At 42.1% G+C, this 16,795-nt stretch overlaps 2 protein-coding genes across 2 annotated transcripts; one reads left to right on the forward strand and one right to left on the reverse strand.

Moving 5' to 3' along the window:
* Positions 1 to 944: 944 nt before the first annotated feature.
* buc (bucky ball) lies at positions 945 to 3,839 on the reverse strand. Its single transcript, XM_015061301.1, has 7 exons — positions 3,598 to 3,839; positions 3,367 to 3,519; positions 1,867 to 3,288; positions 1,694 to 1,795; positions 1,364 to 1,456; positions 1,222 to 1,293; positions 945 to 1,147 (listed from the first exon to the last, which is right to left on the reverse strand). The coding sequence occupies exons 1-6, from the start codon at positions 3,602 to 3,604 to the stop codon at positions 1,262 to 1,264; spliced, it is 1,809 nt and encodes a 602-aa protein (XP_014916787.1). The 5' UTR covers positions 3,605 to 3,839; the 3' UTR covers positions 945 to 1,147; positions 1,222 to 1,261.
* A 571-nt stretch (positions 3,840 to 4,410) lies between these two features.
* Positions 4,411 to 13,843, forward strand: kbtbd2 (kelch repeat and BTB (POZ) domain containing 2). The gene is made up of 4 exons (XM_015061300.1): positions 4,411 to 4,623; positions 6,138 to 6,634; positions 10,313 to 10,478; positions 11,095 to 13,843. Exons 2-4 carry the CDS (start codon positions 6,462 to 6,464, stop codon positions 12,652 to 12,654), a joined length of 1,899 nt encoding a protein of 632 aa, XP_014916786.1. The 5' UTR covers positions 4,411 to 4,623; positions 6,138 to 6,461; the 3' UTR covers positions 12,655 to 13,843.
* The last annotated feature ends 2,952 nt before the right edge of the window (positions 13,844 to 16,795 follow it).

Here is a 16,795-nt window from a genome sequence, read left to right on the forward strand (position 1 = left end):
ATACACAATCCATGTTGCTTGAAGTCCAGAGTGTAGTCTCCAATGACTGTCTGCTGTCTCCATGTCATCTGCTGGTTCTGGTCCACTGGGTTTTCTGAAATCCAATCAATACAACCATCTACCAGGACATTTAGAGTATTTCTGAGTTACTTCTGCCAACAAGCTTTATGGAAATACAGATTATTTTCCAGGAGAACCTGGTACCAACCCAGAGCCAAAGGTACCAAAAGCTGGTCCAGTGACCACCGTGGTACTGTGGGTGATTCACCAGCATACTGGTCTGACCAGAACCAGAGAATCAATGGAGTATTAACAGGAAGATTACACCAGAACCAATAAGATGACCTGAAGGCAGCCATCAAAGCAACCTGGACTTCCTTAACAGAGCCAGAGGTTGAAAACCTCCTTGCTGTTGATGCCCAAACTAAGAACTGGGAGCATAAAAATTACCATTTTCAGGAGCAGAAATAAAAATTGTCAAAACTGTCTTGGCTTGAACAAATATTTTCATCTGTAGGTTTGCAGAGAAGTTTTGGAGTTGCACCTCATCGCTAGCATAGCTGCTAGCATAGCTGCTAGCATAGCTGCTAGCATAGCTGCTAGCATAGCTGCTAGCATAGCTGCTAGCATAGCTGCTAGCATAGCTGCTAGCATAGCTGCTAGCATTTGAAAAAAAAAATCCCACTTGATAAAATTATACTAAAAAATATCCTGTTTATTAGAAGTTTTCCTTACTGCATCCATTGGGTAAATGATTACGTTTGGAAGTGACGTAATCAGTTCACACCAACAACACTTTTTGGATTTATAACTGCAAAATTTAAGCTACCCATGCAGAGAAACAAATCCATTTCAGGCCATTAATGCTTCTACTCCTTTAGGATTTCACATTTAAAAAGAACAAGCCATGGTGGCTGGTTTAGAACAAAAGTCCCACAACAAGCTTAAATATTTATATTTTATTGGACTGACCCCAAACAGTGGCATCTTCAACAACCTTTTAGCCCATTTGTGAGATCAAGTTATCTTTGGTGAAAGGCAGCATCACTGCAGATTTTTTTTGTTCTTTTATACAACTATGCTTCTTGTGCAGTGCATTACACCTGGTGCTCCATCATCCCTCAACCTTTACACCTTTAGGGGGGACCTGTGAAAACAAAAAGTGGTAAACATGTAAATAGATGTTAACGCTATTGTTCATTTGGAATGACTGCCACCTACAGTTCAACGCGTTTTGTTCAAAACTCAGTCAAGGAAAACGTCAACATCTTGGTTCTCCTCTCACTGTAGAGCCTGAGAAACAAATTAACATTTTAAACTCACATAATGACCAAAAAATAAACCCCTGCTCAAATAAAAGTACCTCTTTCCCAACTTAATGGAAGCACCTCTTCTTCACCTTCATGATCATCATCTCTAGGCCTGTGGTACACCACTTTCCACAGAAGGCTCATTTCTACATATTTGGTTAAGAAAAAATTCAAAGGATGATTAAGAAGGTTCTTATTACTGCCAAAAACAATCTGACTAAAATACACAGTAGAACAGCACATCCTATCAAACTGAGCAAACCAGTCCCTCAGGGATGTGTACTCAGTCCCATGCATTTCACTTTTATGTTGAATTTTTTTCAAATTCAACATAAACCTCAAGTTCTCCAATAAAACCAGCATGAATGTGTGCTAAATGTTACCTTGTCGTTGCAGAGAGGTGGCATGTCTTCTACGGGGAATCGCTTCTCCAGCCGGCCTTCGACTTTGGCCTGCAGTGGTCACATCCGCTCTACAGAGTCCATCTGTGAACAGATTCATGGGTCACATTTGCTTCTCCTGAATTTTTTTTTTTAAATACCAATTCTCGACTTACCCTGACACGTTCCACACTGCAGCTCCCTGCTGTCTAACTCCTCGGTTTCTGCTTCAGCAACCTCCTGCTGACAGGCCTCATGACTCTCCACCTGTTTCATGGTGTCTGGCAGCTCTTTGTACTGACCTTTCTTATGCCAAGGTTTAGCTGAATGTCTTTGGACAGTTTGAGTCTTCCTTGGTGCAGAATGCTTCCTGACAACCACTCTAATTGGCTGCTCACACCCTCTCCCGTATGCACCCTCCTCTTCAGAGTCTCCAGCTTCATCATGATACATTTCGGAGCTATGGATTTTGCTCCTGCTTGTCCCTTTTTCCAAGTTTTTCCCACAACAAGCACACACAACCCTCTTCGATTTTGGCAACCATGCGTCCTCATCGTCTGCAGCTGGAGGAGATCCACCAATGACAGCCGAAAGTCTCCTCCCGGTGTACATGTGCTTTGGGAAAAGATCCGTGTCGTCCAGATCTGTAGAGAACATTTCATCTCTGGAAGACAGTTCATCCAAAGATGGACTGAGGACACTCATGCGCTCATGTGTAGTCTGCATGGGGAGGTAGTTGTAATAGTAAGGGGAAGCTGGGGACAAGAGCTGCTCAGCTCCAGGTGTAAAAACACCATCAAATGGTAGCTTGATGATCTGATAGCCTTCATTGAGTTTGGTTTGATCGCAGGAAGTCATTGAATCTTCTACCTTTGAGACTTCAAGGTCTGTAAAAACTAGCTGACTGGAGGGAAGTGAAGATTTGTGGTCCTTCTCAGCGTCACAAATTGGAACACTTGAGTCAGTCACCAAGATATTTGATTGAATATCTGGGACCTCCGTCTCATGTGAAGCAAAGTGTTCGTCTGGTGCCGACTGATGGAGACATTCTTCATGAACTGAAGAGCCGTCAATAGGCAGCTCCTCCTCCAGTCTTCCTGTCCAACCCCCCTCCAGGCTCAAATGGTCCAAAATAACTTGGCTGGACTCCCCATCATAAACCCCTGCGGTGGAATCACCTGAAGTCACAGCTGGAGACTCCAAAGAGCCATGATTTGGCTCTGATGGCAGTGGGTGACCATGCTTTTCAGCTTTTTCTTCTACAGGAGAAAAGATACCCGAGGATTGAGAGCCAATGCCAGAGTCCAGCTCTCGGTCGGTGCTCTGAAGCTCTGTGGCTCGGATTTTATCCAAGCACTCGATTAGCTTGTTTATGGCCTCACTAGGGTCGGTTTGAGCCCCTGAACAAGCGGTCTCACGACGCCCCGGAGGTTGTGGATGGTACTGTTGACGAGGCATATCTCCCCAAGCTGGTGCTTGGAATCTCGGTTCAAACATCCGCCTGTAATCTACAGGATACACCGGGGCATGTGGTAAAACAAAGCCAGGGTATGGCATATAAGGGTAAGGATGCAGGCTGGGGCGGCCAAAGTTAAAACCTATAAACAGATTTTGAGAAAAATGCTCTGAGATTTCTTATGTCAATGCATGATCTACACATGTGAATGGCTGAATACCTGCAGGAAGTCCGAAGTGGTTGTATGGGTTGGTAAGGTGCCAGGGAGGGTAGAGATAATACGGCTGAGAAGGTGGCTGGACGAAGAAGAAAGGTCTGGGATGGGAACTTCTCTGAGCTCCACTGCCAAAGGAGGGAGGCTGTTTGCTTGGATCTACAGGACGGATTCAAATGGCTTCAAACCACACGTTGGTTGAACTTCATTTTAAAGTTGGAAATAAAAACGACTTACCTTCCATTTTCATTCACGATCTCGCTGACTGTCGGAAATAAAACACACAGGGATGAAAATAAATAAACATCCCCAAGTTTCAGAAAAATAAATAAGTAACTTTAACAATTTCTGATTGAACAGAAGTAGAAAAGTCTCGCTCTATGAAGCCCAAACGACATTTCTACTGAGTAAAAAGCCAAACTGCTGCAGGCAATTAGTTATATAGCAAACAGCTTGCGGCCGTCAGGAATGTTGCCTTCAGGGTCAACTGGGAGCCTTATGTTTAAATAAGTTAAAATAATAATAATATTTATAATATTAAATTGTTGCTTAAATATATAATTAAAAACACTAAATTTAAATTAATTTAATGCAGATACTTGGTTTGCTTAACTTTGGCCATTCAAGATATTTTAATGTACCTTCTTCTGAAAACAAACCACCTTAAAACATTACTTTTTAATTGTCAATAAAAAAGTATATTTTATGTGTTTACTTGATCTACATTAAATTTGATGAATTTTTAATAAATGTTAAGGCAAATTTTAACAGAGGCAAATAGATTTCCAATGTTTATATATACTTAAATTATTTTTATGCATATAATTATGACGCAATGTGCATTTTTGTACCCTTAATATATATATTTTTTTATTCAAATTGTTTCTTGTAGAAGTCCAGCTTTTAAAAAAAACTATTTCTTTGTCACGAAGAACTTTTTACTGTCTTTCACTACTGTGGTATCACAATATATCCAGCAGAGGGCGCCGTGTCTCCATTCTACCGTTGTTACGTTATTGTCTGTCCAGCAGAGGGCGTTATTTCTCTATAAAACAGGCAGGTCACTGGGTTTGAGTGCAGTATCCTCAGTTGGCCTCTGCTCTGTAGAGGCGCCTTTGATGCGCTAAGAGGTTTGTCCGCTGCTCGGCGCCGACTCATAACAGTCTTTATCGTCTCAGTTCGGCCTCAAGGGTCCAGTTTACTCTTCATACCGACGGGAAAACATCAGGACGATTCAGTGAGTGGATCTCGCCGACAATCAAAGTAAGGAATGTAGTATTTTTTTCCCTTGTCGGAGGGGTTTTACGGAAGAGGGGATGTGTAGCTCTGGCCGTTATTAGCTTAGCTGATGCTGTCTGGTTTCCCTTCATGTTTTTTGACACCAGAATCTTCTGTCACAACACCTGAGCTGGGATGGTGGTATTTGACTCCTTCATCGCTAACAACCAGACAGTGTTCCCCAGCGGGTGCCCCGTTAAACTGGGCCGGAACTGTGCAGAGTGGGGAAAGCTAAAGCTACCATGCTAATGCTAACATGCTGTGAATCAGGCTAGAGCCGCTGGTTCAGTTCTGATAGTTTTATTTTCCTCTCGGATAACCAGAAACTCCGCTATAAAGGCTGGGCCTATCTGATCACATCTTTTTGTTTTATCCAGGCCAGAATGAAGCCACTCAAATGGGTTGTTTCTGTGGCGATAACGTGCTAACGCAGCTAATTAGCTTTGGGCTAACAGAACATGTTAACGGTACAGCTTCGCAAAATGTCAGCCTCTAGATCAAAATAAACCTGCTAGTTAGCTGGGAGTGATGCTGACCTTGGCAGCTGCATCATTTCGAACAATTTTAATTAAGATTATAATATGAAACCTTCATTTTGCTTAGGATTGGTATTGGAGCATGATGTTTTATTTTTAATAAACTTGGATAGGATTGCTTAAAAACCTGTAATAATTAAACTAGCAAAACCTGATCTAAGTTGTGTAATATTAAAGCCAGATTCTTTAAAACACTCTTTGTAATCTATGAGAACAATATTCTTTGTGTTGCCATATAAGATGTGGATGGAAACCAGAATAGTTAGAAATTTGGGCAGAATTGATTTGTATTAAATATGAAATGTTTATGCTGTTTTTGACATCATTTAATGTTTGACTTGTTTATGAACTGCAATTTTCAAACTGAAACCCAACAATGGTTTTTAAAACTGCAAAAAAGAATATAAACCATTGAAAACACCTAGAGTTGCACCAATCAGGCTTTTTCTGGATAATACCAATTTCACAGTTTCCTGGGATTTATGACCTTATTTTCTTTATTAGATCATAATACTAATTTTGTGATAACTCTAACACAAAAAATAATTATCCAAGACTTTTTCCTCATAATTTTAAGACATTTTTTCTGGTAATTTGTTTTTATTTTGCTAACTATATTCTTGTAATTAAATAAATACTTTTGTAGCCTGGCTCTAATATCTTTAACATTGTATTTGTTCCATTGGCAGATTATTTTCACTTATCAGTCATTTTTCCCATGTTATAAATGAAACCAGTGGAACAAGCAGTTTTTCATAAATTTTAAGGCGTTATTGACTTGCAATGAGCTCTTATATCCTGCTGAAAAGCTACTTATAAGTTACTTTGTCTTATTTTAATGTAATGGGGTATTTGTACTAGAAAATGGACCAAGCATACTTGGTAGGATTTTGTGTTTTTTATAGTGTATTATAATAATAAAAATTCCTGATCAAAATTTAAAAAAAACCCACTGTTTTCCAGCGGCCCTTGATGCGACGGCGCTGCAGCGGAGTTGCCCTCTCTACCTCCGATTCTCCTCCATGCCTCGCCGCATGACATCCAATGACCGCTGACCCTCGGAGGGGAAACCCCGTCCTCACCCTGCATCCCCCACTTCCTGTGGACTCCTGAGACCGCCCCACCCCCCCACCACCGCCACCATCTGACACCTCCACCTGTTCTGGCGGAGGTGTGGAGGGCCAGAGAATAAACTCCCCCTTTTCAAATTTCTCCTGGTTGGTTTGAGTCCGGTTCTGCCGGCCACACAAGTTTTCAAAGCTGGGGCGCGATTCCTGGGATGCAACCATGTCGGGTCTGAGTGAGCGCAGGCCGGTCAACACGGACTACGCCGTCTCGCTGCTGGAGCAGCTCAAGTTCTTCTACGAGCAGAAGCTTCTGACGGATGTGGTGCTGCTGGTGGAGGACTCGGAGTTCCCATGTCACAAGATGGTCCTGGCCACGTGTAGCTCCTATTTCAGGTGAGCAGGCTGCTTTGTTTAACCAGGGTTTCCTCCAGAGTATTATCAGCCTGGCGGGCCACCAGGCTTTACTTGCCCTGCCAGGCTAAGCGTTTTGAAACTGGGCCTCTGTCTCTGCCTTTTTTTCTGTTTTCTTTATTTTGAATATTTAAACTGTTTTCCAGCTACAGTGTTAAATATTCTTTGTAATTTAAAGTTTATTGATCTTTCAGGATGTGTTTTTGTGTCGTTATGCCATTACCATATTACTTGAAAATGGTGTTAAAAAAACAATTTATCATTTATCGCAATAACTTCTGGGACAATTTATCGTCCAGAAAAGTCTCTCTGTGACAGGCCTACAGAAACGGTAGTTTTATTTTGTCCACTTCTGTATTTTCATTGTTAGTTTTATTTATAAAATTTCCTGTCAACTTGACATTTTTTAACACTAAAACACAGTGGGGCAAATGATGAACATTCCCACTGCCCTACCACAGCGCTTAGCCAGATTTCTGGGGGAAATCAAAATATTTTTATGTTGATTATCAACTTTGAAAATCAATTTGAACAAGCTTATTTATGCATAAAACTATAAGCTAATTTTAGGGGCTACAACTATTTGAAGTTGGAGAAATGAAAAACAAAATTAAAAGTTGAATAAACCAAAATGACAAAAAACAGTTTCTCAAAACAACAGAGGTAATTGACCATTATCATACAGACTGAATACAACAGTACAGGAAGGTCACAATATGGCAACCATGCAGCTGTGCAAAACGCCTGGGTGGACCTAGCTCCGCCTTCAAGCCGCAGCTCCGCCTTCAAGCCGCAGCTCCGCCTTCAAGCCGCAGCTCCTCCTCTGAGCTGCAGTTTCCAATCTGACAAGTTTCCACCTCACAGAGCAGCCCTTCCCCACTCAGCTCCTTCAGACTAGCCAGCTGCAATTAGTAAACACCTGTCTGAGCTCATTATACGATCGAAATGCTGGTAAAAGTGTTGTTAAAGGGTTAATAATGTAGCCATGTTGTGATGACTTCCGTTTTTTTAGAAAAAGCAGGAGTTTTTAAAGGGATAGAGGCCCAATTTCAAGGCACTAAAACAGTTGAACTGAAGGTCACACAGTTACTTTAAGCAATAAAATGGCGCTTTGTGCCTGGAAAACACAAAACCTGTCACTTTAATGGAAAGACAGCAATTTCTAAATTGTTTCTTTCCCCCCAACTTTATAGGAATATCAACAAAGTTTTGCGTAAATTTGTAAACACAGCTACTGTCAACTTGAGCTCAGGGGCCAAACAGAATGATATGGAGGTCCACCAATGAGCCCCGGGCCGTGCTGTGGCTGCAGAACTAGAGCTCCAGCTCTTGCTCTCCAACCAGTTCCTGGTAGATTCAGGGAAAAAAATGAAGTAATTGCTACCAGACGTTTTCCTCTTTCATGCGCTCAGCGTTGCATAATGAGATGCAGCAGTCTGTATGTTTCGGCTGGAAATCTGCTGCATCATCCCCCCTCCCCCACGCGTTGCCTGTCTGGTGCGAACAGAGTGTTTCCCCCTCGGGGTGCGGAGGTGTCGCTGCGTTTCCGCCGAACTCCTCCTGCTTCCTCTCCATCCTCCACGCCTGGCTTCAGGGGGAGCAGCCGGACCGCAGAGCGGAGGCGGAGGGAGGGAGAGTCTGGTCATGTAGCTCTTGTTAAGAGATGGAGGGGGTAAAAGGGGTAATTCTGCAGGCTTGCGTAATACAGCCTGGCAGGTTTAGCCCCTGCTGAGGCCAACACACCCAAAAAAAACCCTCCTCCGTATTGTTCAAAAAGCACATTTCTTCTTCTCCTTCTTCTTCTTTTTGGTAACAAAAAGCAATGAAATCCCTGATTTGAGTTGAGTGTTGATGTTTTTCTGGAGTTTATTTAATCTGTTGGTAAAGGTGAACCTTAAATGTTCAGTTTGGAGGCAGAAACTGGTGAAATGTTTTCCAGATGAGTCTGTTCTCTGAATGAAATGAACAATCATGCAGCAGCTGGTTGACATCATGCTTCCCACCAGAAGGCGGATGGTTTTATCCCAACAGCAGGTCTATCTGGTCTTCATCCTGAGGAGGAGGAGCAGGAGCCTTTTGATTGGCTGCTGGGGTTTCAACATGGCAGCTTTGTGGTCAGGAAGTCTGGAAAATGATTTCTGATTCAGGATTTATAACCGGATCCACTTTCAATATGAAGAATGTTCATCCATCCGGCTGTTCATCTTTCCATCTGTTCATCCAGCATTTCATCCAACCAACATTTTATTCACCTGTCTGTCCATCCATCCGTTGAAGTTCAACCATCCATCCATCCATTTGTCATCCAATCTGTTCATCCTTCCATCTGAATGTCCAACTGTCCCTCCGTCTGTCCATTCTTTTGTCCTTTAATCTCTATGGCGACCAGTCCATCCCTCATTCTGGGTTTTAATCTGGCTCCTGATGGAGGATTCCTTCGGTAAAAGCAACTTGTGAAATCAACAAAAAATAAAAATGAAGATGCTAACTTGTTAATTTATGGGTTATAGACATGTTAAAGATTACATCACATCTGATCAGGAATAGATTTTCCTCTCTGACCTGATCACAGATGTGTTGGTTGGTGCATCAGGAATCCCCTAAAATCAGAAAATGCTTCTGTTTTCTATGAGAAATGTTGAAGGAGATGGTGAATCCTGGCATTCCTTTACAATTATTTCAGTGGTTTTCAAAACATCAGGACTGCCTCTTCCACTTCAGAGTCGTTTCAGAAACATCCCAGTACTTGGGAAAGGTGCTGTTTTTATTTAAACTGTCGAGGCTCAGTAGCTTCCTGGTTGTTAGGGTTACGTAACTCGCAGTGTGGACGCTGGTGTAGAATAACACGGGCAGCATGGCGGTGTTTGGACTCCAGCAGCGGCCACTTCCAGGTACCCAGGCTCCGGCTGGGAGCGTTGGCGAGCTTCCAGCCGTCATTAAGAGGCTCTGTGTGTTTTTAAAAGAACAACGCTGGGTTGTGAAGCAGCCAACAAGTTTGGAGACCCGAACAGAAACATCTGTTCTGACTTGGTCCAGTCTCCCAGTTTTTTGCACTTTATTATGCTTTTAATTTGACATGTATGAGAAAAATGACCGAGAAGGCAGTAAAGATTAGAAAAATCTTGACGCAGTTATTTAGAAATGTGGCCGATTCTAGTCCCTCTATTAAAATTCCTAGAGGTGAGTTATCTGCCTTGAAGTTTTGCTAAATTGTGCTGTACTGTTTAGCGCACTGGGTTCCAGACGGACAATTATTTGTGTTGCGCAACACTCAATTCCACCAGAGTCTTGATGAATGCTAAGAGCTATTAGCACAACTTAGGGTGACTAAACGTATTGTTTCATTGAAAGAGGTCCATCCTCAGGCACCTGTCTACCCATGTCTTATGTTTTTTGTTCTTTTGGACTGGCTGCATTTTTTCCCTGGGCATGTCTGGGTTTTTAGTGATTTTGTGCAGTGTAGTAAAACAAATCACACTTTTGTGATTTGTGAAACTTATTGCAAATGGGAATGTTTTTCAAGAGCAGCATTTGTGTGCCTTGGACTCAGTCATGCAGCTATCTAAAAAAGAAGGAAATGGTTCTTGTCGTTTTATCACAATATTTTGTGATGCTATAATAATAAGTCCATGTTGCTCACTGCTGCTGTCTCCACTGCAGAGCGATGTTCATGAGTGGCCTCAGCGAGAGCAAGCAGACCCACGTCCACCTGAGGAACGTGGACCCCGCCACGCTGAAGATCATCATCGCCTACGCCTACACGGGCCACCTGGCCATCAGCGACAGCACGGTGGAGCCGCTCTACGAGACCGCCTGCTTCCTACAGGTACGTCTCAAAGTCCCTCGATAAAGTATCTTAGCATTTTGTTGAGGTACAAACACAAACTTGAACCCTCTGTAATTTGGCTATCATGTAACAAAATAATCAAGAGAATGGTGTAGTCTAAATCCAGTTTAGTTCTGGATATTAATGTTCATCAATGTTCGTCTTTAAGTCTTATGGCGTCAAGATGTTTAGCTGTAAAAAGTCTTAAGTCTTATGATGAGTCTTTATTTTTACCTGGGCTGAAAGACTTATCAGTGTTTCATGTATTGATAGTTTTTTGTATTAAATGTCTTGCAATGCAAAAAAATCTAACCAATATTAATGAATAAAATACTTGTTTCAGTGGCAAATTATTTCACTTTAACAAGATATTTAGTTTTAAATGAAATGATCTGCTAGTGGTACTAGTACTTTCTCATCAATATTAAGGAATTACTGACTTAAAACAAGCTCCTATTTCTTGCTGAAAGATTATCTGCAGGTTAGTTTTATCTTCAAGTGTACTCGGACATTTACACAAGAAACTAAACCAACAATGCTTGGTAAGATTTTGTTTTTGTGTGATGTTACCTTATGGAAGTGCTGGACAGATTTGTGATGCGTTTGTCTCGTTCAGGTGGAAGATGTCTTGCTGCAGTGCAGAGACTACCTGGTGAAGAAGATCAACGCTGAGAACTGCGTCCGCATGCTGAGCATCGGCGACCTCTTCAGCTGCAGCGAGCTAAAGCAGAGCGCCAAGCGCATGGTGGAGCACAAGTTCCCCAGAGTTTACCGACAGGAGGCCTTCCTGCAGCTCTCCCATGAGCTGCTCATCGACATCCTGAGCAGCGACAACCTCAACGTGGAGAAGGAGGAGACGGTGCGCGAGGCGGCCATGTTGTGGTTAGAGTTCAACATGGAGGCACGCTCGCAGCACCTGTCCTCCGTGCTCAGCCAGATCCGCATCGACGCGCTGTCGGAGGTGACCCAGCGCGCCTGGTTCCAGGGTCTGCCGCCCAACGATAAGTCGGTGGTGGTGCAGGGCCTCTACAAGTCCATGCCCAAGTTCTTCAAGCCTCGCCTGGGCATGACTAAGGAGGAGATGCTCATCTTCATGGAGGCCATGTCGGAGACGCAAGGCGAGACCTACGTCACGTCGACGTCGGCGCCTACGACGATAGTGTGTTACAGCCCGCAGGCGGAGAAGGTGTACAAGCTGTGTAACCCGCCGGGAGACCTGCAGAAGGTCGGGACCCTTGTTACCCCGGACAACGACGTCTACATCGCTGGAGGTCAGATCCCCCTCAAAAACTCAATCGCCAACCACGGCAGGAGCGGGAAGCTGCAGGCCGTGTTCCGCTCGGTCGACAGCTTCTTCTGGTTCGATGCGCAGCAGAACGCCTGGGTGCCAAAGACCCCCATGCTGTGCGCCCGCATCAAGCCGTCACTGGTCTACTGCGACGGCTACATCTATGCAATCGGCGGCGACAACGTGGGCGGGGAGCTGAACAAGCGCACGGTGGAGCGCTACGACTGCGAGAAGGACGAGTGGACTATGATGAGCCCACTGCCCTTCGCCTGGAACTGGAGCACCTCGGTTGTGGCGCACGACTGCATCTACGTGATGACACACGACCTGATGTACTGCTACTTCCCCCGCGCTGATGCCTGGGTGGAGATGGCCATGCGCAAAACCAGCCGCTGCTTCGCCTCTGCCGCCGCCTTCGGCGACCTCATCTTTTACATCGGCGGCCTCCACGTGGTCAGCAACTCCGGCATCCGCATGCCGACCAGCACCATCGACGGCTCTTCGGTCACCGTGGAGATCTACGACGTCAACAAGAACGAGTGGCGCCTGGCCGCCAACATCCCAGCCAAGCGCTACTCGGACCCGTGCGTGCGCGCCGTGGTGCTGCTCAACTCGCTCTGCATCTTCATGAGGGAGACCCACATGAACGAGCGCGCCAAGTACGCCATCTACCAGTACGACACAGAGCTGGACCGCTGGTTCCTGCGGCAGCCCGTGTCCGAACGTGTCCTCTGGGATCTGGGGAAGGACTTCCGCTGCGCCGTAGGGAAACTTTACCCTTCCTGCTTGGAGGAGTCTCCGTGGAAACCGCCGACGTACCTCTTCTCCCCTGACGGCGGTGAGGAGTTTGAGGTGGACGGAGAGCTGGTGACCCTCCCCCACGTATAGCTTCTACCTCCCCCCCCCCTTTATGACACGGTGGAGGAACATTGAGGAAGGGGGGGGGCTGTAGCATTGGCGTGAAAAGTGCGGAGGGTCCGCCGGACTCGATTCCCCTCGAACATGAACCCATTCTCCTTTTGGTTCTGTTTTACTTTCAGTGGTGACATCTGTTAGATATTATGTCGGTCATACTGTTTCTACAATGTGATAATCTCAAACTAATTTTGTGATGATGATGCACTTAACTGGTAAACCTTCTGGTTAACGGAAACTGTACCAAAATCTCTCCTCTCTGCTAAAGAAATACTCCACAGAAAATCAAAGATCACTGCAACTGGATGTTGAATTTGAAGACATTTCAGCACCTTCTTGTTGGAACACTTGGGTTTTGATAAATATTTATGCAGCTTTAATAAAATAAAGTTCGGAAAACGATAAAAGTGGAACAGCTGGGCTCAAAGGGAATGAACTGGGTGGTTTTTCAGCTCTGGGCCGGATCGTGTCCTCATGTTGCCTTCTCACTTGTTTAATTTTCCCCCCTAAGAACTGGAACACATAAAGGAGGAAAATGTGCTGCAGGGTTTTCTGTAAACATAGTTTATGATCCATCTTTAAAGGAATGCATTAACAGATTCCCCATTTATGCATCAAACCTCCGGCTTTCATTTTGTGCTCGTAAAGAAACAATTTCACACGTCTACCTTTTTATTTCAGTTATTCCCTTTTTTGTAATTCATTTTTAAACATTAAATAAAGATGGAAGCTTTATTCATCTCCAGAATGAAGCCAAATGTACTGAATCGCAAAAAACTGCTTTCATGCAATATTGGATAGACTTCCACTGCCTTCCATGTCTACTGATGATTATTTTGTATTATAAAAGTAGCTGGGCCTATTAAAGTTGATACCTTCAATAGTTTTCACCAACCAGGCTGCAGTTTCAGTTTTTCTAACCTCCGGCGGCGCTAAACACGTAAAATCTAAAATTTCCCAACAAACTACAGTTTGAAATGTGAAGAAAAGTCACCAGAATACTCAAATCTGATGTAAAATTTAATTTGGTTTGTGTTTTGGAAACTACATTTCATTTGTTTCATTTTGGTGACGTCAGTTTGAACACCTTTAGCTACGGTTATTGCCCGTTGTTGGGTCATTTGACAATCGGCCAAAGCAAAAATCGAGCAAACTACGATTTTAAAAAAATACTTTAAACCGTCAGCTTTCTATATAGAGGCGAACTGAACTGAAGTCGAAACTAAACGGCTCTATTTGGCTCCTGAAAAACGTCGGTGAAGGAACAACTAAACATGTGAAGCTGTTCGTCATCCGTCGCCATTTCGTCCATTTAAACTTCCGTTTTCAACCATTTCATACCCACGGTCTTAAAACATTGCATATTAGTTTATATGAGGGTTTTTTTTATTAATTCATAAACGTGCTCAAATCTCGAAATTTCAATTATTCGTAGATTAATTTTTCACTTATTTTGGTTTTTGTCATGAATAAACCCTGATTAAACCATATTGACTAAGCAACCAGCATATATGTAAATATGCCTGAATTAGCTAAAAAGCTAATTGCCATTGGTAGTAGTTACTGGAGTCATAAAACCACATTTCCCTACAGTAGACCAATATTAAAATCGCAAATGGGATCATGCATTTCCTTAAACTCACGGATAGTCATAAATCATCCTCTTTTTTATTTTTTGGCCGGAAACCGCACAGAATAACAAAAATTAGTAAAGAAAATGTATCTAGAAAACTCACTTTTTGGGAAGCGTCCCACAATGTTTGAACTTTGATTTTTAGCGGAGTATTCCTTTAAAAAAAAAATGGGATCATGTATTTCTTTAATAGGCCTCGCAGACGGAGCGGGTCTTTTCCGGAGGACCGAGCGGAAAAACCGAGCGGCAGGTGGAAGAAGTTAAAGACGGGGTGGCTGCAGGTCCAGCCACTCGTAGCCCCGCCTCCGCCGCTTGAGGCTCCGCCCCCTCCACCAAACTGACCCCGCCCCTCATTACGTCACGTCTGCTGCACACAGGTCTTCCACACAACCAGCAGTTCACACCTCAGTCTGTCTCTGTTTCTTTCTCTGCAACAAACAAAACTCCACTCGCAGTAACAAACAGGTTCTGGGCTCATGCATTTTTTTTTATTTCTAAGCTGCTGAATTATATAAATATATAAAAACTATATTTTTCATATGTTTAAAACGGCTGTTTAGTGTGGAAGCGATGGGTGGGCGTAACCAGGTCTATTTTGTATTAGTGTCTTTCTTTTTTTATTATTTAATACCTGACATTACTGTAGTGTGATTGTCTGTAGATCTTCATCTTATCAGATTACATTTTTTCTGGATGAGTACTGAGAAATCTTGCTGCTGATTGGCTGAGAGAGGAGAGAGCTCGATAACATGGTGGGTGGGGGGTCTTCCTTCTAAAACATCTTTAAACATGAGCACAGGTGCTTCATGACAAACCTTACTAGCATGTTTGGCTGCATCATTTTTCCTTTGGCACTGTATTTTGGATGAACGTTAATTTATTAAAAAATATACCAAAAACGTTCTGCAAATGGCCTCTGGTGTTTGGTTTGTTCTTACTTCAATTTTCAACACTTTTAACCATTTCATACCTTACATATAAGGTATTTTCATAAATTATAGTGATAAAAATGCACAAATTTCAAATTTTAATTTATTTGTAGATTAAAAAATGAATCTACAAATGGATTCATTTTCAAAAATTATTTAAAAAATTTGTTTTGAAACTTTTCCATCTATTTTAACGTAGCTGCCAGGAGGATTGGCTGTAATTTGCTGATAGCTGACGTAAACCGCTTGTGTGTGAAAACAAAACGAGTTCAGTTCAAAAGAAAGAAAATAGATTTATAAACACAAAAACAAAGGATATTATATCTAAATGTTTTAGTTTTATAAACTCACCTTACGGTTCTAATTATAGTTTTTCCCCATTAATTACAGTTTTAATGTTTTTTTGATTTTAGTTTTCATTATTTTGTTGGCTTTAGTTAACTATATCAACTGTGTTATTGACTAATATTTTAAGACCAAAAGGCCAGGAAAATAAAAATGCAACTTTTATTTATTTTTAATACAGCAACATGGTTCATCACATCCTTTTCTTCCAGAAAAATAATTCAGCTTACAATACATTCATTCGGTTTAAATATAAAATGAAAAGATATCAGATTAAAAAATAAAAACAGCACAAATAATCAAAAACACTTAAAATCAAACAACTATGTGGAAAAACATCGTACTGGTCGATCATGCTCACTGGACAACGACAGTTTGCAGCATGGAGGGAAACGATCCTGAACGCACCTCAAAACGTACAGTTACAAGGTAAAGATCCACAGACAGAGTAATGGCTGCTTTGTGCAAATAAACACAGTGGTCCACTTGTTCCAGTGTTATAATGACACAACATGGATATAGTTCTTTTTGATATAACACGCTACACATCAATAAATAAGTCTTCAGGCTATTTTAGGTCTTAGTAAATATAGTTCTCCAAATATATATTCATTTAAAAGTAGAAAAAGGTCTGGGAAATGTTAGCCTTCAAACACAATCTTCCTTCATAATCAGAGGATGTTTTTACACCAAATGCAAATCATTTTTGTTCTCAGTGATTTCTGTAGCAGCACTGCGGTTGTTTCAGCATCAATGTTCACTTTAAATAAAAGTCTATTTAACTCATTAACGCAGCAACATTTATAAATTAATCCCTTTAATCCACTTGTGATACCAAAAAACACTCAAAATATGCTGAGGTTTAATTTTAACATGGTTTTAAACTATGTTTTTGGTTTAATTGTGAGTGGTAATATTGTTTAAATTATTGACCTGCTGACTGGTTAAACGTTGTAAACTGCTAAATATTTTTGTTTCAAAAATATATAAATGCAACTTTAAATATAAGATTCTGGAAAAAACATACATAAAGGAATTGCAGGTAAAAAAAAACAGAAAACATAAAAACCTGTAAAATAATAATTAGCAAATTAATCATAAGGCTTCCCTAAAATATAAATAGTAGCCATTCTTAACCACTTCCTTATTAGTAGTGCTAATAACAGTGTAGTGCGTAGAAAGTCTACCAAAAGCCAAACAAATCGTC

The sequence above is a fragment of the Poecilia latipinna genome, unplaced genomic scaffold (genome assembly GCF_001443285.1).
Source record: "Poecilia latipinna isolate Pla-1442-1.1 unplaced genomic scaffold, P_latipinna-1.0 Scaffold1798, whole genome shotgun sequence".
Classification (NCBI taxonomy): Eukaryota; Metazoa; Chordata; class Actinopteri; order Cyprinodontiformes; family Poeciliidae; genus Poecilia; species Poecilia latipinna.

Bases quoted from the DNA above. Each gene is read 5' to 3' on its own strand.
- kbtbd2 (XM_015061300.1), top strand. From the start codon at position 6,462: ATGTCGGGTCTGAGTGAGCGCAGGCCGGTCAACACGGACTACGCCGTC. The intron at 6,635-10,312 runs GTGAGCAGGCTG...TCTCCACTGCAG, and splicing joins ACGTGTAGCTCCTATTTCAG to AGCGATGTTCATGAGTGGCC. The intron at 10,479-11,094 runs GTACGTCTCAAA...TGTCTCGTTCAG, and splicing joins AGACCGCCTGCTTCCTACAG to GTGGAAGATGTCTTGCTGCA.
- buc (XM_015061301.1), bottom strand. The intron at 3,289-3,366 runs GTATTCAGCCAT...ATCTGTTTATAG, and splicing joins CCACTTCGGACTTCCTGCAG to GTTTTAACTTTGGCCGCCCC. The intron at 1,796-1,866 runs GTAAGTCGAGAA...ATCTGTTCACAG, and splicing joins GCAGTGTGGAACGTGTCAGG to ATGGACTCTGTAGAGCGGAT.